Source organism: Fundulus heteroclitus, chromosome 13 (genome assembly GCF_011125445.2).
Source record: "Fundulus heteroclitus isolate FHET01 chromosome 13, MU-UCD_Fhet_4.1, whole genome shotgun sequence".
NCBI lineage: Eukaryota > Metazoa > Chordata > Actinopteri > Cyprinodontiformes > Fundulidae > Fundulus > Fundulus heteroclitus.
The window spans coordinates 16,055,488-16,078,261 of record NC_046373.1 but is presented as its reverse complement, the minus strand read 5'-3'; the positions used below and the strand labels follow the sequence as shown (position 1 = coordinate 16,078,261).

Below are 22,774 nucleotides of genomic sequence, written 5' to 3'. Positions count from 1 at the left end.
AAATAAATAAATACACTTTCACATTCAGAATTGTGACATAATTAGCATTGATTTCCAAACAAATGAAAATGAAACAAGCCATTTAACCTTTGTGCAGCCTTGTTTTGTTTTTACAGAGTCTTGTGCAACTTACAAACAAGAAAGTTGTCTAGTTTTGAGACAGCAGCTATAATGGCTGCTGTCTCAAAATGAACTAAGAGTTCATTTCTGCTAAATCCTAGAATCCAGAGAGTGGCCATCAGAGCAAGTCCCGGGAAATATAAGGAAAAATACAACTTGGTTCGTGTCACAAAAGAAAAGTCAAGTTGTACATTTCTTTGGACTTCAGCTCTCATCCTACCTTTCATTTTAATCATAATATTCCTGCAGGAAACTGCCTCAAAACAAACCGACAGGACGGATGCACGAGGAGCCGTGTATATTTCTCCGCTCTCAGAAGCCCCTGTTAAAACAAAAAACAGCAAGGCACACCGGCTTTTTCTCTACTGTAAAGCACTACAGAGAAAAGCAAAGGCACATACTCTTCCTCTCTTTCTAATTTTATAAATCGGGTGTTTGTAATTCCCGATTGGTGCTTCACAAGAATGCGCGGTTCTTACCGCTTTGATTAAATCTGGCTGTGAGCGGGAAACAGTGGATTTTATGAAGTTGTGAGGCCTTTATGACTAAATCGATAGCATAGCAGGAGAAACTACTGTGGTTTTTATTACCCTTTTAGGGGGTCTTAGTGTTTAAAAGCGCATTAATGGAAAGTAATGTGTGATTATAAGCCAATTAAAATAATTGTTAAGCCTCTGAGAAATGGGCTGAATTCAGCTGGCCTGTATTAAACCATACAGAGTACTTAAAATAGCACATAATGAACGAAGCCAGTTATTTAATTAGCATACTTGTTTTGGAGAAGACTAAATGCTTGCCTTAGATTTTACATGTCTAATACACACAAAACCAATTAAGAGAACACAGATTTGGGGGCTCTAGATTAACTGTATGATCAGATATCTTATACATAAATAAATCTGAAACTAGCAGCACAATTATACAGAAATCTGATAAGTCAAATATTTAAAATGAGCAAGAAAGACAAATTTTCTACTAAATGTAGTTTGATAACATAACAGTTTACATGAATTTAGATTCACCAATTAAGATTTTATGTTGTAACTCTGGCCTTAATTCAGCCAGAGAGATTTTTTTTGATGCAAGAAGTTGGCTTTGCAGATTAAAAGAACAATAGAGCTGCTGCCATTTGACCGCTCCCACTGCTGAGATCAGCTTCTAACGTATTTTATTGTGGTCCCATGTTTATTGTGTCGGGACAAAACTTTTAGAAAAGTTATTCTCCTGCTTGATAAAATGTCCGCCTTCCATCGACGATGTAAAACCACGTTGGAGTTTTCGCAGCTCGGCCAGCAGAGATGAACGCGGCCAAACCAAACTGTGAACCTCAATGTGAGCGGTAAAATCCTTATGATGTTGGGGAAACTTTAAACTCACAAGACTCACAAATATGAATGTCCTATAATACGGTTTTAATAGCAAATCACACAAAAATGCACTTGATCTTTAAAAGGTGGTCCCACAAAATGTGACAGCCCAGTTAAGTCCATGTCTTCAAACAAAATACAAATAAATCACAGCCTATAACACCAAGAATGGTGCCGAGGAGATGAGTTTTGTCTGAGAATTAATTTTTATTTCTAGAAATCAGGACTTCAAAGCCAATCCCCAAGGTCAGATCAGTACATCAGTACGTTTTACTCTAAGTTCATACATAAGTATGAACAATACATTCATTTGCAGCAATATGCTATGTTAGTAAATGTCCTGGATGTGCTTTCTCTGTAGATTCTCCCCATACAGCAAGCAAAATAAGATACGTTTGAACATGTGAATGGCATGGATTTTTTTCCCTGGATTATAGCAAAATCTAAGTGGAAAATGTAGCACATGTGGCTCTGATAGCATTGGAACACGGCAAAGGTGCAGCAGAGACTGAAAATATACACAATGATGGAGCACACAGACTGGTGCAATCAACTTTTAATGACTGGCTTCATTAGCTAAATGGTTGTAATTTACTGCTCTGAGAAGAGGTCAGCAGGCCAGTGGCAACAGACTGCAGGGCCACCTGAGGTAAAACATGGGGTGCTCGGGGTTGCCGGGTGCAAAGGTGCTCAAATGAAACACAAGGCACAATAGAGGATAATTGCCCTCTTGTAACATTTATAAATTTTTGAACTATTAACTTTGAGGTTGTACAGATCAATTACAAGGTCATCAGAGTTACCAAAAGACAATTATTCATATTAAATAGAAAATAAGAGAAAGACAAGGTGTGTCCATCTCCACCCGACATCGGGCGAGAGGCGGTGGATATCCTGGACAGGTCACTGGTCCACAGCGAAAAATACTCTCTGAACGTGTTAGTCATCAGAAAAAGCATTTTTAAAAAAACAACACCACCAGATTATAAAGTTGCGGGGAAAAAAATGTAGAAAATTGCTAATTTCTACTTGAAGATCTCGAGCAATGCTTGAGCACAATCCCCCAATTACACCGGCTTTTCATCCACCTCATTCCGGCCAGACAAGTCATAATTAGGTCTGAAAGAGTCTATTAGGATTGTCATTTTTAACGGGGCTCTTGGGTGGGGTGGCATAATTACAAACCCTTTCTTTTTCTAGCCACCCTTCCTTTGTCCCCTTCACTGGAAGTGAAACAATGAGGACAATTTTAATAGTCAATCAGGCTGCTTTGGCCTCCATGGGAACACGTAGATGTGACGACTTACAAATAAGAAGCAAATTCATGTGCAGGAAGTAGGAACGCTCTCTGGAGGGAGGCTAAGTGTGACAACAAGAACAGCTTTTCTGGCAAGAGAGGGGAAACCCTTCACCGTCTTTATGAAGAATGAGAGCTGAACAAAAATAAACTCCTTACTGTCAGCAAAGCCATTAGTTACAAAGACAATTGCCATGCTTTCAAGGACAAGTCAGAACCAGACAGTGCTGTACTGAGTAATACCACAAAGTCATTAGTGTACGCAAACATGCAGCTTCCAGGTGCTAACCTAAAAGCATCCCGATATTAAAGAGGGACCGAAGCAGCTTATACCTCGGAGAATTGAGTTGTCAAAGCAGCAACGCGTGTTTGAATGGGCTGCACTATTCCTGGGAGTGAAAATGTGCTTCTAGTTAGAAAAAACAGCGACAAAGTTTTTAAGGAATACAAAACCTTGCAATTTACAGTCACTTGCATAATATTAATTTAGCTTGCATTGTTTCCGTGAGTGAATACCACGTAGAACCAACATTAGCTGCAATTACAGATTCTTTAGAGTTATGGCTCCTCATCTAGAGGTTGATTACCCATTTGTCATTGCAGGCTAGCTCAAGATAAACCAGATTGGATGGGCTTTATCTGTGAGCATTAATCCTAATCTATTGCCACAGATTTTCTACTAAATTTAGGTCTGGACTTTGACTAGGGCATTATAACGCATAAATATGCTTTGATCTAAACCGTTATATTGCAGCTCTGGGTCTACGGTTCTGATTGTGAGCCTCTGTCCCAGCTTTAAGTCTTTTGAAGCCTCTAATAAGTGTTTTTTCCCCAGTATTGCTCTGTATTTAGCTCCATCCATCTTTCCATTAACCCTAGCTTCCCAGCAGGAAGTACCCCCACAGCATGATGCTGCCACAGCCATGTATCAAGGTGGGAATGGCGTGTCCAGGGATCCGAAACACGCCACTCCAGCTGTTTTCATGTAGGGATTTTCTTACACACATCGGTCTAATTTGTTGCCTGGATTCATTTATAGGAATCAAAATGAAAAGGGCTGAATACAAAAACACGTTTCAGAATTTTATTTGTAAAAATAATCTTAAAATCACACCATCCAGGGGCGCAAATCATCTGCATTATCCTTACATAGAAAAAATTCACGAATCAGCGCTTCTGTGCTCTTTTGTGTCTCTGATTTATCTTCTCTAACCCGCAGTCGGTCGAGGCAGATGACCGTTCACACTGAGCCTGGTTCTGGTTCTGCTGGACATTTTTTCCTGTTAAAGGACAGTTTTCCTCTCCACTGTCGCTTCTTGCATGCTCAGTATGAGGGATTGCTGCAAAGCCATAGACAATCCAAACGACCGTCCACTATGGCTCTACGGTGTTTTAATGAGGAGTGAACGCTGCTTGTCAAGACTTGTCCTTAGATAGGAAACTTTTTGACCAATCTGTCCAGATGATTTGAGAATTTGACTTTGTAAAGAGACTTGAGATGACGTGTGTTGCGAACTGGCTCTGTATAAACAAAATTCAATTGATAATCACTTAATTTTTCATTCCACTTCAGAATTATGTCCTGCTTTGTGTTGGTCTGTCATACAAAATCCTGGGAACTTATGCTTTGGTTTTGTGATTATAATGGGCCAAAAAATGTGAAGCGGGTAGAAATACTTTACCAAGGTACTACAAAGAAGATTTGAACTACCTAATGTCGTCTCTCACTATACTTCAGATGTGAAAAGTTCAGATTTGCGTCGCAGGCGTAATCCGATCCAAGGAATCAGAGGTCTTTGGTTCACTAGGTCAGTGCTGGGAGGTTATGTAAGCAGTGCAGCAGGATTGGCCTCACTGAACCCGAGAGGCAGCCCTCTGGGGTTGGCAGGCTGAGCAGGCAGCCCAAGGAGCGCATGGACAAACACTGCCGTGGAGGACACACACACACACACACACACACACAGACACACAACACCACAAACAAACTTCACAAGGGAAGTTACACCAGCAACAACAACAACAGAGCTCTGTTTATCCCTTCTGATGTTTAAACCTCTTGTCTGAGAACTACTATTCTTCAGTTTGCATTATTCCAACATTATCAAAAAGGCCACTACATCCCTTATCGGTCATGTTCACATTGGTGCCTAAAGTTAAATAAACGCATTCCTCTCTCCTCAGTGCTGCCCCCGCCCCGCCGGCAGCAGCGCTGCACCTTTGCTTTAACCCGAGGCCAAAAGGGCCAGAGGCAGACTGTCTGGCTACTGCCCAAATGGCTTTCTCCATGGATATAAACAGGCGGACTACAGGCGCAGACCACACATAAACACCATCCTGAGCTCACAAGGGGAGGGACCGACCCCAGCTGGTGTGTGCAAGCATGTGTGTATTTGCAGGAGAATTGGATAAAACACGAGATAAATATAGAATATAAGCCTGAGCATTACAGGAAGGAGACCTTGAATGATGTGCATCTGTCTTTGTAGGAGAAATTATTCTTTGGGTGAACCCACTCGTAGAAACAGAGAGATCAGAAATAAAAAAAAATAAAATAAAAAACTTCTTGTTTAATATTTAATTTTTCACCACTACCATGATGGGGTAAAGATCTTAAAATAGTAACATAAAAGCTCAGATTGGACCAAAAGTGGGGGTTGAAAAGTTAGCAGCTTACTTTTATCACTAGCTAATCCTTCACATTCTGACTGCTTTAATGTAGCCGTCAACCAGAATGATGGATTGAAGCCTTTCGGGTGGATGTGTAATGTTTGCCAGATAAGATAAGCAAACACTGCAGTGGGGCTGGGGTGTGTGTTGGGGAGTGTTTACACACCGCTGTGAACGTTTGACCCGAGACAAATCCCAGAAATCACCACCGATGGGGTCTCAGGGTAGAAATGTCACTCGCTCGCTGTGTTTCAACCTACTTAAAAGAGATGAATTCGGATTTGAGATTTCTCTGATACTCCTGGACGTTTTTCTTCAACCCGGCCGACGCAAATAACCGTCGGCTCTCTTTAATCATTCATTCAAAGGCTTTTCTGCCGACATCAAAGACGTGCATCCCATCCGCACAGATATCCTCATACGCTGAACGCACGCAGCGACGGAGGAGATGAGCGTTTGCAGCCACGGCCCTGCTTGAACGCACACATTTGCAGGCTGAAGCTCAGGGGCTGCGCTGACATTCTCCCCATGTCCTCCATCTCAGTGAGGGTCTCTGCATGCGGGTCACCAGAGAGGCCAAAGGGAAAAAAATCATGGCAAACGGAAATGTCAACAAATCCCCCCCACAACGAAACCAGTTTCTGCTCACAAATAGCTAAAAATATAAGGAAGGGAGCACCACTGCTGGCAGAAAAGTGTCACATTGTTAGCCAGGCAACCTTCCTCTGAAATTAGCATGAGTTGCAAAGCAGCATAGAGCCAAACTGGCTTGCTCAGAGTAGAAGTGAGCTTACAAAGGAGCAAAAGGGATTCTGATGAATCACTTTTCCCACACAGAGCCAACCGTTCTTCGAAACGTACAAGGGGCTGTAAATCTGACTCTTGGCACTGAAAGATTTCAGTCAGATTTAGCAACCGCCAATTATACGTTCTCAAATGAGCCCTCTGAGGCTGAATGACGCCCAGTAATGGGAGCATTCTCCTCAGAATAGCACCACATGTGCAACACATCTCAGCAGAAACCAAGCCGAATTTGCTTCACCTGCATTTTGAGTCACCTTCGAGCACTTCTTAGGGAACTTTCTAAGTTAGAGAGACGGTAAATTCACTTGAAGTGTTAAGAAGCGGATCCTGGATGGTATTAGGAGCGTATAAAGAAGTCCCTGGCATGGCAGCTTAAGGAAAAGTAGCTTCAAGGTGAAATGTTGGGCACAATTATTACTTTTCTGTTGTTGAGAGCACATATTTGGGTATCTAAAGGAGGAGTTGTTGCCTTAAACAGCGTAAAACTAAATACAGTTTTATCTTTTGATCACCAGTTGTCTTGTTTGTGTAAAACTTTTGATGTAAAATCCTGTAAAAAGAAAACGACCCAAGTCTATGATCAGAAAAATCAGTTTTCTTAATGAATTTAACTTTTTTTTTTTTTTATTCTAATATGTTTGGACATTTTTGTGGTTTTGAGAGAATTGTACCAGCTATGGCCGACGTATTTTAAAGACAATTTCCTCGATTAAGGCCACCACCAAGGGTCGGTTCTGCTGTAATTTCTGGAAAGTGGATATGCAGCTTTTGCTTCTGAAGATCCATAAAACACAAACACTTTGGAAAATCACACTCTCATTACTCCCTTAGCAACTCTACGGTAAATAGCTCTGAGATTTTCAGTCATTTCTTAATTTTCTGCCAGTCCTGGGGGGGTTTACTGTGATGTTTTGGGTCATTACCAGGACGCGGGGTCCGGTTCTGCTTTAGAAGGTCACAGAAAGACAAGTTAAGGTTTGCGGACACTTCTACTATCAGGGACAACTTACTTGAGCAGCCACATTTGGGCATTTTGACAGCCATTTTCTGCACAATGGAAAACTTAAGTTCCAAAGTTTCTTGAAGCCTCTTTAAATCCCTTCTAGACTCATAACCTGCGACAATGTTCTCTCTGGAGGCTTCAGGCAGCTCTTCGGATCTCATCCCGGCGTGCACTCTCATTTTGACAGTCAGGAGAGCACTGAACTAAACGCTTTTGGTTTAAACAAGGCAAACCTCCTTCAAAACGCTGAGTGGCAATGTTCTAAAAACGCCTCTGTGGACATTTTGTTACATAGTCATACATCTAAATATGCTACAAAAACAAAGCCTCTCACAGGGTGACCTACTTATTTATTTTTTTCTCTTGACTGGAGTTAGAACACACCCTTTGCCCCCTTTTTAAATGTACTGACGGGTATGTAGGTTTTAAGCCGCTAAGCGTTTGCTTCACTCCTTTAAAACCTACATACCCTTCAGCGTCTTTATTTGGAATATAAAAAAAAAAAAAAAAAAGATGCTGCAGAACACAGTAAATGCGTTTTTTGCAGCGTCCTGCCAACAGGCCGGCCCACTCAGGCTGGAACACAACACCTTCATTAGCTGCAAAGAAAATAAGAGCCGGACTTCAATTACCCTGATCGCCCGGTGGGGACTGGGCTGCGTTCACCCGCATCACACCGATGTGATGCGGGTGAATGATGCGCCCCGGTGTCAAATTGTTCTTCCCGTTAAAAAAACCCACTCCCAATCAGCTATTCTGCTGCGCTAGAGCGCACGCGGCACACAACCGAAACACACGGAGAGAAAAACTCATTCGGCTGCTAATAGCGGCGCCGCGGCTTTTACAGTTCATTTGACATTGAAGGTGTGCCACGGTGTCAGTGAACCTGTGTAGTGTTTGCAGAGCGGGGTGTGTGCGAATACGCCGTGTAGGAACAGCTGCTGGAGCGGAGGGTGATAGGCAGGGTGTTAAAGAGACAGACAGTTGCTGAAAAGTAGGAGAGGGGAGGGGGGGGGACGTTTAAGCTGATCAAATGCAGGATAATCTCAGCCTTAGGCAAGAGCGTGGTTAGTGTCACTACGTGCACGGAGGAGGAGGGCAATCAAAACTTGAAGTAATTGTTATTGTTAAATTTCAATTGCCAGCACAGACGTTCCTTCGTACAAACAACCAGCAAACTGTTGTCAACCCTCAGACCCAATGTGGGGCTCCTGTCCAATAAAGACCTGTAACTTGGTGAAATATCAGAACAAGCTTTCTAGTTCAACAGCATTCTTCCTGCACGGCTGCTGGCTATGGGTGTGCATGCAATCATACCCCTACCCCCCCCCATCTGCTGGGCTGTGTCTTACCTCTAAGGCAGAGGAAGGTGAGGAAGTCCTCCGTCTTGGGTTTGCGCCGGGACAGGTCCTGGATGGAGGAGGACAGGGAAGAGGAGGAGAGCGACGAGAGGGACGTTGACGGAGCGGTGGACAGGCTGCCGTTCAGGCTGCCCGTGTCGGCCACTTTTACCGGTGTAGTGCTGGGCGAGTTGGGCTGCGACTGGGCGAACTTCCGCTGAGCCTGGAGTCGAGGCCTGACGGGGCAAAAACAAACAGGTTGAAGCAGGAAAATGCAAGCGTTGGGACTTCTTGTACAAATTAATTTAGTGACGACACACAAACGAGCTAATAATTAGGACCAACGTGGTTTAATAGACGATGAAAACAATAAATGTTCAGTCAAAAATCTCATAAAATGAACATATATGTTCATCAGATGAGCATGAGTCCATCATGATAACTTGAGTGGATGTTTGTCTTTTACTGACAGATAACGACTGGAGCTCAGGCATATAGTCATGTTTCATTTCTGCCGTGCAGGAGTTACAGGTTGGGAGCTGATGACAAACAATCAGATCCACAGACATGAACCCTGAACATGGGTTTTGGACCCATTCAGTTTAAGGTTCAGCATGTGACGTGCATTCTGCTGAAACCGGAGAGAGACCTATACGTGCACGTTAAAACAGATCAGCAGTTTCTGAAATACTTTGATGCCCGCTTTGCACGGAAGGCGTTTTAACCACGGCTAAATGCCTAAATGCATTGAGCAGCCAAACCATGGCCGATTTGCTATCCGTGTTTACAAGCAACTGAAGAAGTTTATCTAATGAAGTGGCCGGTGGTTGTGTATTGCCTGCACCAGCCCACATCTCACCGCTGTGTATACATCCTCACTAAAGTCAGGAAACCTTTGATTGTAAATGGCAAAGCTGTAATTTAACGCAAGGGTTTTCTAAAAGGGCCTTCCAAAAAGAAGAAACCCGACACAGATAAAAGAGGAAACAAAGAACATGGCCTCTCTAATCAAGACAGTAAGGAAGAGTCTTACAGAGATTAGTATGTTTTTTGTGATCTGACAAGTAACCAATAAACCTTTACAGGTAAATAAGGATTATAGAGGTCTTTTTATCGAGGAGGACGCATACGGCCAACCCCTGAAGAAGCAGCTGGTGTACTGAGGTGTTGCTAACCTACTGACTCTCTCGCTCTAGTTAACCCACGTTCAGACCCCAACAGAGACCCAGAAAAGAGACAACCAACAAATCTAGAGACCTTTTCTGGCATTACCTAAGACCTTTGCAACAGGTGCTGTGATTAGCAAATCCTCATTAAACCAGAGGAACTCGGCAAGTTAAGTCTTCTGCATCGCTCACTTTTTTATTAGTTATTAAAGGGGTGACCAGGCGTCCCCGATTTCCAGAGACCGTCGCCACTTTGGTAGACCACTCGCCAATAAGAGCCGTCCCAGATTTCAGCGTTTTAGGAATGACTAAAAAAAATTGGCGTGCAACAAGAGCTATTATGGTAGCTGATTGTGCTGCTGTTGGCGTTACAGGTAGAGTAGAAGAAGAGGAGCCCGGGCTGCCGTATCCCCACCACCACCGCCAACATCAACATGTCCTGAAAGTCGCTAAACGATGTCATTAAGTGACGTTCAGGACAACTAATGGACACTTTCCTGACCGAGGAGTGAGCATCCCCCAACTAACCAAGTGGTGACACCCATATTCTAACGTATTTAGAAAAAGGGGGTATTTTGGACAACCACACAGATGCTCTTTTTGCAGTTTATGTCTCTGTACTGGATAGCATGCTTATTGCAGCAGGTAAGACAAGTCTGCACTTTTGCTTTTTTTGCCGGACCCTCAAGCAACCTCTCTGATGCTGTGAACGCAGATGGACGCGCTAGCAGTGCTGCAATAAAAATCTATATCCGTCGGCAGCAAGTGTCGAGCTAGCAAACAATCTGACAATGGTGCTAGATGAGTCTCGGCTATTCTTTCACTTTCCATATGAGGAGGTAGTGATTGGAAGATCCCAGCTGAGTGACACTCGCAGACCTTTTACTTATCCTTAAACTTCTCCCCTAAAAATGTTTGATACGCATTAACTTTTTGCTGTTTTGATTAATTTTCTTGTGAAGGTTAAACCAGCAACTTCTTATAGGATCTTAATCCCTTTCCACCTACTCACCCCTCCTCTCTGCTTCTACATTGTTCTTCCACATCTTCTTGGCACAAAAAGGCTTGAAAAAAAAAAATCACTCTGCTGGTTTCTTTTCTCTCTATTTCTCAGTATAAGTCAGTCGTAGGCAGGAGTAAGGGCAGACTATTTAAAAAAAAAAAAAAAAAAAAAAAAAGCATGTGTCTGGGAAAAAGAGCAACGTCTCCTTCACACACCTGGATGTGGACGTGGTTTCACACAAAGTACAAAACGTCGCAAACGATCAGGGGCCACATGGACCAGCAAGCAGCCTCAATCGATTAGAGCTGCTTTGTGTGTGTGTGTGTTATACTATAAATGTTGGGGAGTAGCGATAGAAGCAATATGATATCCTGGTGTTATTTGTCAATTTGCCGGGGAGCGCACCAAGGTAACAGGAGATAGGATCATGTCTGGAGAACACTCGTGGTGCATTCGGAGCAGCCGCTGAGAGGTTCAGAGCTCCGATTACACTCCAATCAGGGAACAGTGCCGAGTTAAAACGCGTCAATTTCCTGCTCTGACATGGACTCAATATGTGAGAAATTGAGAAATGATTGCTCTAACATTGCCTGAACCTCAACACCAGGAGGGCCAGACGATTGTTTGTACTTTGTCTATCACAAGATCTTTAATATTTAACTATAAACAGGTACAATTAAATTTTTTCCAACAGTTCTCCCCTTCCCCCATTTGTATCAAGATTTTAGAGATACGAAGAACTTATTGCCACCAATTGTGGTTTGAGTGCCTTCCTGTAGGGGTCATTAGGCAAGAGAACATCCTGGAAAGGTCCCCAGTCCAAAGTCAAACCCAGGCCTTCTTGCTGCAAGGCAACAACGATGCTACTAATCATGCAGCTGCAGAACATGACCAAAAATCAGAAGACCATGTTAAAGAGAAACAATAGCAACAGCAAATGCATGTGATGAACAGGAGAGAAAAGGACTAGGAAGTTGGGGGAGGGGGGGAGAGACGTGCCGACGGGAAGTTGCGACCGCGGAGGTCAGCGCAACGTTAAGAATGGGAACTTCAGAGAGTGTGCGCTGCAGATAAATGAGGAAGAAGAGGAAATAGTGGGAATTACGCTCAGTGAAACCAAGATATGTGATAATAGTTATCCACAAACACGTCTGCAACAAGTTTCAACATTTCAACATTACACTTCTTTTTTTTACTTTTTTTCCCCTAACCACACCAAAGAGTTTTTCTGGTTCACTTTCATGCAAATAATTTATTTTTATCTTGATAGGCATAAAAACAACACCAGCGGTGGACTTGCGTATTTAGCAACTGCAGATGTTACATTTATTAAAAAGTGATGCAACTAGTGCATTTTTCTACCTTTTGTTTTATAAAAGCTGGTTTATAGAAAATAAATTGGCTGTTTTTGTCTCCTATCCTTGCAGCATAGAGGGTTAGGTCTATAGCAGATCTGCTCAACAAAAGCGGGAAAATTTCATCTTCCTTTTGCACAACTGGCGTTATTAATTAATGGCACAACAGATCAGAGACATTATAAACGAGAAAACAATTTGAACAAGAACGAAATGTTTCTTTTATACCATATTATACCCGTTTCAAAAGTTCCTAACTGATGCACCCCATTTGTGTCTGCATGTAGTTATCTGACTGGATCTGCTTCTGCATACTTATATTACATCTCAATTGTCTTAAAGCACCGTGCATTAAATGCAGATCCACAGTGACTAGAGGCTGGACTCAGCTCTCCATAAAATCCTCTTTGGGTAGTTTTATGGCTTCAGTTGAAGATTAACAGGTTTGATCAGCTTAAAGAAAAAAAGAGAGGATTGGTAAAGGGAGGAGAGTATTTGACACAAACAAAAAAAAAATATGAAGGAAAACGGTGCGTACGAGAACATAAACGGAGCACGGGGTACTGTGCGAAGGAAGAAAATCAAGAGCTGAAACAGAGGAGCTAATAAAGCGATGAGGCCACTGCATCCTGTCTAGACAGCCAACGCTGGCTGGTGTAGAACACTGTCACATTATTTTCCAAAAAAAAAAAAAAAAAAAAGTTCTTGTTTAGCTGGCAACGCGTCCACATAATTCTCCAGAAACTGGACTGGATATCTTTACTGTGAGTGCTTTATATGCAGCGTCAGTTCTCACTTAGTCTCTCCTTTTTAACGATATGCCAACGGCAGAGATGCCGGCTGGAGAAAAGGTAATAAAAACGGATCTGGTTTGCTGATGATGTGATAATACAAGGGCTTGCAGAGAATATAAAAGCAGCTGAAAAGATAAATAAAGCGGCAGCGCTTCATATCGCTGAGACTACAACTCCGGCAACAAGTAATTATTTAAAAAAGGTGACAGCTCTTGGTTAAAAATACCAGACACAGGGGTAAAAAGAAATTACGCGCGAGGAAAAGGAGAGCATAAAAACAATAGTAGCACCTATTTAACACCTTTAAATCCATTTCCCCTGATTTTTCTTTTTTTTAAGTGCTGCCAATGAATCAATGCTGAATTGCATCCCATTAATCACATTACAGATAGAGTCCGAGTCAGAGCTGAGAAATCGGCATGGGAACAATTTGCAGAGACACGGGCATTTTGTAAATGCGGCTGGGGTCGGATGGCAACATGAGCCCCCGATCCGGCCCCACTATGCGCTCCTAAGAGCTCTGTATGTATGTGAGAGTATGTTGAAGTCAGGAGACATCCCCTTCCTGGGCATGAGGAGCTATATAGGATACCTACTGGTAACACGCCACGAAAGGAAGGTCAGGTACACGCGGGTTAAAATTAGGCCGACAGCATTGATTCAGACGGAAAGGAGGATAAAAGAAGCAGAGAGAAAACGAGGAAACGGAGATCAAATACATTCAGAGGAAAAAAAAAATAGGGAGATTACAGCAGGATGTCCATACTCATGCGTTTCTAATCCACCCATCATCCACCTCTTCCTCCTTCCATTTCTTCCTGTCTTCGTGTCTAATAATATACACATACTGCCGGTTCAGATAAGAGCCGAAGAATTGACGATCATGCCAGCAAGTAATCCCTGCAAAGAACGGCAGAACTGGGGAAGAAGATGGACGGGAAATTTGTGATACTGTAAGAAAAAATGAGATGTGAGAGTAAGCTGTGAGGGTGACTTAATCAGTAAAACATCTAGGTGTCCCCCCCCCACCACCACCACCGCTTCGACAGAATCGCTAAAAACAACTTGACCTCACCAAATGTGGTCAGACTGCAACATTTTATCAAGACATTTGTCTAAGAAAACGTGTGGATCAAAGTAAGAAGCCGACACTGATTTTAAGCGGTGTTTATCAGTAGAATTCTGCAGCTAACAAAGTATTCTTTTAAAGGTTTCTTGGGCCTTCTTTAAATTATAGCTGAACAGGAAGTAGGACAGAAAGAGAAGGGAAGTCATGCAGTGAACATCACAGTACCTTAAATCGAACCTAGGACAGCTGCACCGAGGAGTGTAGCCTCAGTATACAGTGCGCCTGCTCTACCACTGAGCCACGCGATGAAACTGAAATTCTGCTAAACATCCCTAATCCTCCGTGTGTGAAGAAGCATCGTAAACAGAAAGCTGAAGTCTGCCAGAGGGTATCAAGCAAAGCTCCCTGTACATCATTAAGTAGTTGATTGAAGTACACTTGTTTGGTTTTTTGTTGAAACGCATAATGTATATATCTGTGGATATAAACCTGACAAAAGACCTACAAGTAATTGTTAAATGCTAATTAACGTTAGCAGAAGAAAAAGCGGCTGAATCCGTAGCTCCTTTCAGATTATGTCTTGTGTCTGTGTGTTATCTGTAATCTGTGTGCATTCTGAGCTCATCAAAAATTTCATTACGCTAACATAATGACAGTAAAGATTCTTGATTCTTTCCCTGATCAACAGGTGTCCTTTATGCCCTGCAACCAATAAAAATGTCCAGACAAGGACTGGAGGGTTGAAGTCGACCCACCAACATTATGGCTTTAATTAATCAAATGTATTGTAGGCAGTGCACATTATTTTAAAGATCTAACTAATCTTGGATACCCTTATGCTAACAAAAAATGACTAAAGAAATAAACCTTCTTAGTAAAGGAGTGATGGTATTGGCTGCTGCAGCTCCTGTCTTTGCCATACGAACTGCTTGTAGGGAAGAGCTCTGCAGACAGCAGCTGAATCACTAGTGATGAATTTTATGACGTACAAAGAAAAATGCTCAGTTTTGCAAACAGAACAAGTATTTATTTTTTGGTGAGTTTTGTTCAAACATGATTAGCTTTGTTGAAACAAATAAATAAACAAATGAGCTTCCTGAACATCTTCGGTGAGTGACGCACTCACAAAACTAATGTACACCATGAAACCTAAAATATACATTGGGCTATAATGTAATTCAAAGCAAATGAGCTTTTAAACATATCAATGACACTGACTTTAATCATGTAGAGGACTGGGGCTCTAATGCCAAACGCCTTCCCTTAAATAACTGATCAGGACTATAACTAATTTTAACATGTTGAAGGCATTACTCTTAAATACTTACAGATATTTCATTACACCATGTTCCGTACAGACGCGGCCTGGATCTTCAGCTGTAGAGAGCTGGCTGTCATGTGTGTCGGCCCGTGTGGTTTGGTTTCAAACCTTTGCTGTACCACTGTAACCAGATATTCGGATAAGGGCAGCGAGGGGGAAACATGAGCTACTTGCCCCCGTGTCAATTTGTGGCACTTTTAAAGCGCTCTCAATGCACCCTCAATGGCGCAGAAACAGCAAGACCGATCTTGAGTAGGTACAAGCCAGACATAGAAAGCCGAGTAGTGTGCTCTTCCAACGGAACCTAAAACTACACTAAACAACTATTTTAAAGCCCATCTAATCTTTGAGCTATGCTATAGAATAAAACAAAAAAATCTGGCATCTATTTTAAAGTCTTTCTCTGAAATATGATCCACATGACTGAAGAAGAGTTAAGCGTATAACCTTATGATTTATACTGGCATGAAGCTGAACTAAAAATCAGGCTTTGTAGTCGCTCTCATGGTAAAGGTTAAAGTTTGATGAGAGGAGCCCTGATTCAGAGTCTGTACCTTTGGGGCGGTATTAATTGGCTCCAGATGGCCCACATGGTCCTGATAAAAATGCTACCTCACTTCAGCTGGCTGCGTGGAATTGTGTGTGTGGATCCATTTCATCCCCACAAGGGCCTCACAAACACATGTGTTTATGTGGACATGGGCGTACGTATGTTTTTAAGGGAGTATTAATCCTGACAAGACGCATCTGTTTAAACAAAGCCACCGTTTACTCAGCTGTTTAATGTAAATTTATACTGTCGTGTCTCTTCGGATCAAACCCATCCACAAATCAGCAGATACACGATATTTCTTAAACCCGCTTGAATGCAAACAACGTCATTTTTAACGAACGAAACTTAATACGTGGGTAGATAGGGAAAAACATGGAGCTATCTGTTTGGAGGCACCACTAATGAAGGAAGGTACAGCTAAACAGATGAGCAGAGGTGCCGTCCCATTTCAACATGTTTGTGTCTCCTCTGTCTATGGATTAAAAGGGAGGACGGTACTGGAGTGGACCGACCCCACAACCCCTGTGGCCATCATACATGCAAAGAGCAGACCTGATGACCCGGGTCAAGTATACACTGAGCATGTGCACACCAGAGACAAATACAGAGTCCAGGTTACCTTGGGGTCGGATGGGTTGCTATTAAAGCTAATGTGACATGAATAAAGTGAAATAAAAATGACTTATACTGCCAAAACCTTTAGTACGATAAAATCAATTGAATTAATTATCATCAATATGAAACATTGACAACTCTTTTTATACTGATTGCTTATATCTGTATTAAACATTAAAAACAATTGTATTTGAAGAATTTTATATTAATACTAATATAACAATATACTATTCTTACTGGCTGTAATCTTAGTGCAATAGTTTCAGCTCTTGGTACTTTTTACACATTATTATTATTATTATTGACTGGTGAATTTGTACACAACAACCATGTGGAAATGTTCATTTAACAGAGTAGTGGTCTGCTTTGGCAGGGCTGCCCGCTGAGAGCAGCTCGCTGCCGGGAAGCCCCCCGCTCCACCACCCCCAGGAGGCGTTTCCCTCTTCCAGGCATTTCTAGGCCGACTGAAACACAACGCGCACCAAGATAAACCGAGAGGGATTGAGGCGATGCGGGCGGGCGGGCAAAGGCGAGTCGGGTTGGTGGAACTGGGGCCATACTGAAATCCTATGGATTAAGAATGGGTTGCCACTTAAGTTCATTTGCTTCTCAAACCAGGTGACCAAATACTTTTGGCTATAGTGTATAAAATAATTAATAGAATTGTGAGTTCGAACAGTTTATGATAACCAAGTGAGGATTTGCATGCGCGAAAGCTTCAAATGTTCCCAATAAGGTCAACATTCATTCCAGATAAAAGATATAAGGGAGCCCCGTGTGTTTGTGTGAATTTAACCTTGCCACCCCCCCCCATATCGCTCCAATGCTGACGAGAGAGCAGATAAGGAGATGAAGAGGATTGTAGAAACATATTTAACCTAAAATATGGATAACTGAACCAAACTGTTCCGTTTGAGGGATGTAAAATGTGTTTGCAACTCTTTGCCGAGTTCTAGTCCAAGCATGCTTTACTGGGTGCTCGCTGTAATGGGTTTGGCTGAAATAGTGGTTCCATGTCCAATGGATTGCCTGCTCAATGGGAAGAGATGTGTGAGGTGAATTCCTTCATTCGCAGCAGTCGGAGAGGCTCCTCCACAGATAACTGCAAGCATCCCTGAGTTTTGTGGCCACACCGATGGTGCAGCCTGCTTTCGATACCATGTCAGATCACAAGCAGGGGATGGAAAACAAGCTGCCTTGTTTTAAAGAAATGTTCAATGAACTAAGTTTGCTGTTGTGTAGCTAACGCGAAAGGAGTACAAATTTAAGCATGTGTGTCTGTAATGTTTTTGAAGAGAAAGAGGTCTGTCAGGCCTTTTAAATCAGGGTCATTAACACAAAAGGCACCCACAGCAAAGGATAGAGGAGGAAAAATGTTGAAGATTAAAAAAAACAAAACAACCATCTAATAAAATCAGCTGCTACAAAGCAAGCTTGCTATTGTAACCTTGTTGTATCCACTACATCCCACAGCTGTTACATTAGAACCTTAGACCAAATTTAAACGAAACAAATCAACCTCAAAATGTATAGGATTCAGATTGATTCACAATTACACAAATTGGTTAATCTTCTAATAGTTTGCATTGCAAGGGGAGCCTTTATGGAGAGAAATAACCCAACATTTTTTATGTTAGATTTTGGAGACTACACTTATGTGCAAATCACTGTGAAGCTGAATGAGAAAGAAAAACGGAATGGCCTTTCTATACAGCCATCACAGCATATATGAAGGACTAATCTGTATAAAACACATTAGCAGTGAAGAATCTACCATTTGTCTTTTATATCAGCTTTGTATTTTTTTTCCCTCATTCATTAGGTACAACAGCAACGAGTTGTGCTGTATATACTTTTCATGCAATGCCAGCTTAAAGAAATCAATAGTTGCATTAAGGCCATTACTGGTCCTAAAACCCACTCAGTCTGGTTGTGTGCGTGCACTCACAGTACGTGAGCATAATCCTTCAAAAAGGAAAACGGTGATTAAGCATTACCAACAAGACTCATTGGTTATGCTAGACAACTGTGTGTGTGTGTGTGTGTGTACTTGCAGCTGAGCGAGAAACATTTTTGCGCATGCTACTAGAGAAGTGACGACTTTGATGTAAAGTGAGGACTTTTATTTGGTCCTCAGTTTATTTGGGCTAGGGACAGGTTTAGGACTAAGGCCTCAATTAGGTTTAGGTTAGGGTCGGGCCATAGAAAGGGTTGAAAATGAATGGAAGTCAATGGAACTCAAGGCGAAGGAACTCAAGGAACTCACTTTTGTATTTTAAACAAGGATGTGTGTGTGTGTGTGTGCGCACTCTTGGCATTCATTAAGTTGAAACAAAACAAGCCGCAGCAGCTGAGTGTGTGTCTTGGCTCAGACAACAGAGAGCAGAGATTCAAAGAGAGCCAAAAGTGGGGTTCAGTGAAGTGAGGAGGGAAAGAAAAAGAGGTAGGCAACGCAGCAAACAAGTTGAGAAGTCTAAGAGGACCACTCAATGTGTGAGCCACACAATCGCACTCCAAGCACACTTTTACAGTCCCTCAAATGTCTGAAAACCTCCTTTCAAAATCAGACAAGCGGATGTAAAATGAGGCTTGCTCTTCTAAGTCAGGATTTGATCAAGCTTGAACTGCATTAAAAGCTGCTCAAGGAACTACAATTTAAGGTTTCACAATTCTGTGCCGACGACTATTGCACATGCAGGCTGCAAGTAAGAGCAAGACTTTTCATAGAGAACAGCTTGTGTCTATAATGAGACATGCTGGACTTTAAAAAGTAGGCAATCATTTGGAAATCTCAGTTGAGGTAAAGCTGAATCTTTGCCTGTTATCTACACATGGCAAATGCTGATTTTGTAATTCTAGCAGTGAAACCGTACCAATTGCTGCTGTGCTAACAGGCTAAACGCAATTCAAAATATAACCCTGGGAACATTTAATGTTTGTTTTAAGATAACAGTAAAACCCAGTTGTAGGACAACCGTGACATTTCACCCACGGTGGGAAATCTCATTTCCTCCCAACACAAAAATTAACAACAGTTAACAACTTCGTCAAAATCGGTATTTGGTAAGTCTAAACTTTATCTAGAAAAAAAATGGAATGGAAACAGTAAACATTTGATCATTGGATCTCTAACACAAACTTATTGTGTATGTTTAACTTCAGCAATTAAAATGCATCGAACACTGTTCATTATAAAGTAGATAAAAAAATTACGCAGCAGGTTCCTTGGTAAATGTAGCAGTTTTAAAAATAAACAGCAAATGAAGAAAATCACACAAATGTCTCAGTTTATGTATCGAAGCATGTTCCAAACATTTGATGCTCGGTAAAGTAAAAGCACAGAGCATCCAAGAACAGGATGTTTGTCTGAAGCATTTAAGGATTTGGAAAACTGGGAATTTTCATTTCTGAGACATTTAAGAACATTCATGAACAAGGAGGGAAAAAAACATATATATTTGACTTTTCAATCATCGATCAAAGCAAGTGAAGTTAATACTGGTGCACACCTGAAACTAGTCGCGATGGTGACTTCATGGTCACTTCCATACGGCAAAATCTGTCAAATATCCAGCTGCCTCGTTCAGTCAACATTATAATCTCCATTCTTTACAAGAACCCAAACCCTAAAGAAGTTTCCCATAACTTCGATGAACTCAGAAGAAACTCTGGTGTACTGTACCCTGCGAGAGCAGTGAGACATAATTAAGGTACAAATGAATATCGCTGAAAACTGACTCATTTTATTTCTCAGATGATGACTAAGTGTGAAAATGATGACTTCTATTTGGAGAAGCGTTTCCTTTAAAAAGAAGTGCATTTCATGGCTAGACTAGTCACATACTGTATGGGGAATGCCAACAAAACAAAACATAAAAAAAGCATCCTTAAAAGCGATAGATAGGAACTTAAGTCAAATACTGGAGAGGACAAGCAGAGCTGGGCTATAACTGGGTCAGTAAACCGTGGTGAAATATGGCGTTAGCTGGTGGATGTGTGTTTGGAGGGCCAAAACTTGGCAGGGGAAACCCATTTGGAGAATAAAGTGATGCTTGTGTGAGAGGGCTACAATAAGCTGGCATGTTTAGGAGCAAGTGCCGCCAGTCTTTTTTTTTTTTTTTTTTTTTAACCAGTCTCAGGAGCATGGGAAGGCAAACACAGAGTTGATCTCAAAGACTTATAAAGAGGAGGGGGCTCTTCCTGCCAAAAATCACTCGCACCTGTCCTTCTGTCTCTCCCCGCTGCCCCGCCCAGAAGTCTACTCTTGATCCTTTCATCTCATCCACAGAAAAGTTGTTCTTTCTCCGCTGAGAGCTGGACACAGATGAGGCACAGACAGGCCACTGCCAGACGAATAAGCTCCTGGCATCATCACAGTTAGTCCCGTTGAGAAACAGTGCGAGCAGCCCCTATACCACAGCACCAGAGTCTTCCTTCATACACAGCGCCTAAAAAAAAGCCCCTTTAGACAGGGCATAAGGCAATGCCGGACCAGACTTTTGTTCTGCGTGCAGACAGAAAGCCTTTCTTCATTCAGTCGTCCCATTTTTGTGTGTTTGTGTGAAGCAAAGTGATGAAAAGAAATCACCAAACAGGCTGGCCTGCAGCTGAACTCCACACAAAACAGCCACGCAGGCTATCGAAACAAGGGAAAAATTGACTGATAGGACATAAAAACAGTTTTCCTCTCAGAGTTAAAGAGACAAAACTGAGTTTATATTTACTGCTAACAATTACTGAAATTGAACATTTAGTTGTAGTCGGTAAGCAGGAGTAAGCACAGGAGCATGGATCTTTTTTAATTTGGGGCAAATACAGGGAGGAATGACAATAAAACAGACAACTACAATTATTTCTAAAAACAGGATCCTGACACGCTAGTCTGAATGTGTTGCGAAATATCTCCAATCTCCAATATGTGGTCAAAACCAGGGTAAAATATTTAAATGGTGCAAGCATAGTGGTTCTAGCATCATACTGTGGGTCACTGCCTGTGGTTGAGTTGGATTCAACAACAGGAGAAACTTACCAGCAGCAACTACAGAGCTGAAACGGTAAAATCCCCCAAAAACAACAGGAAATGGCTGTTAAAGCTTAGATCTGCTTTTGGAATAAAAGATTTTGGACCTCCAGTAGAAATTTACTATGCTTAAAAGCTGAGGTCTGTGCCAGGAAACACGGTAAGTTAAATGAGTTCAACCATTTCTGATAGAACATCCAGCCAGAAAAATGCCAGAAGATGGTTGATGGCTACCAAAAGCAGGTCGACCTGACCCTGTGTCTTAGTAAAAAACAATATTATTTCCTCCAGGAAAAACAATAAATCATCAACAAAAAGAGCTCAGACTTAATTAGTTTCATGGCCATGACAAGCTTTTGTAAATTTCTGGCCAGAAACATTACACCCCTGGATAAAACCTGCTGAATTTCTCTTCTCCTCGCCTTCCTTCACTGTTCAGTTCATCTGGCCATCAAAGTTTTATCGTGTTTTAGAAATTCAAAGCCCCAGAGGGGCCTTTTTTTATTTCAGTTCCTCCTGAAACGTATCATGGGCCGGCCCCGTGGACACCTGCTTTCGGAGCCAGGTAAGACCAGCGCGGTGTAATGACCGCGCTGAGATTTTGACGCTTCGGTATCAAATGACAGCTCGGAGGACTCGAGCAGGTGCTTGACACGCAGTGAATGGAGCCTGTATGCTCATTACAGAGAGACATCTGCTGCGGTCCAGCCCCCTCCTCGCCTAGAACCCCCCCCCCCGGTTCACCCTCGTCCAGCTTTACCCTGATGTTTGGACGCCATGTCAGTGTGCGGGAGGGACTGAGCCACACGAACAAAACACACCGTCGACCTCATCGCACACATCCTCCACCTACTTTAGTCTTCATGCGGGGTAAACAGTAGAAAAATAAGGTTGCACAGTGAAATGGATGTGAAGGGAAACACAAGCATCAAGGCACAGCAGTCATTTTAGATCTGCTTTACAGCCTATAAAGCCTAATTTACAGTAAATCCTGTTTCTCAGATTGTCATCTCCAAGCTGAATGAACTGAAAGCTTAAATTATTCCACAGATTTAGATAACTTCTTCAATAATATTTGTCAAAGACATGCATGTTTTTTCTGCTTATCTCTTGGGGAAACATTTTTTTCTTCTTTTTTTTTTTTACACAATGTCAATTATTTACGCATTACATAAATATCATTTAAAAAAATACATTAATGAAAATATGCAGCTTGGGAATTAACTGCATATTGTACTCCAGCAGCAAGCTACTTCAGCTACTAAATAATTTATTTGCCA

The 22,774-nt window shown here is 42.0% G+C and overlaps 1 protein-coding gene across 1 annotated transcript in view; it reads right to left on the bottom strand.

Moving 5' to 3' along the window:
* Window positions 1-22,774, bottom strand: part of jarid2b (jumonji, AT rich interactive domain 2b) — a 136,059-nt gene that overhangs the window by 37,144 nt on the left and 76,141 nt on the right. Inside the window, exon 4 of the mRNA XM_036145208.1 lies at window positions 8,611-8,834. Within this exon, the coding sequence (XP_036001101.1) occupies window positions 8,611-8,834 (224 nt within the window). The remainder of the gene's footprint in view (window positions 1-8,610; window positions 8,835-22,774) is intronic.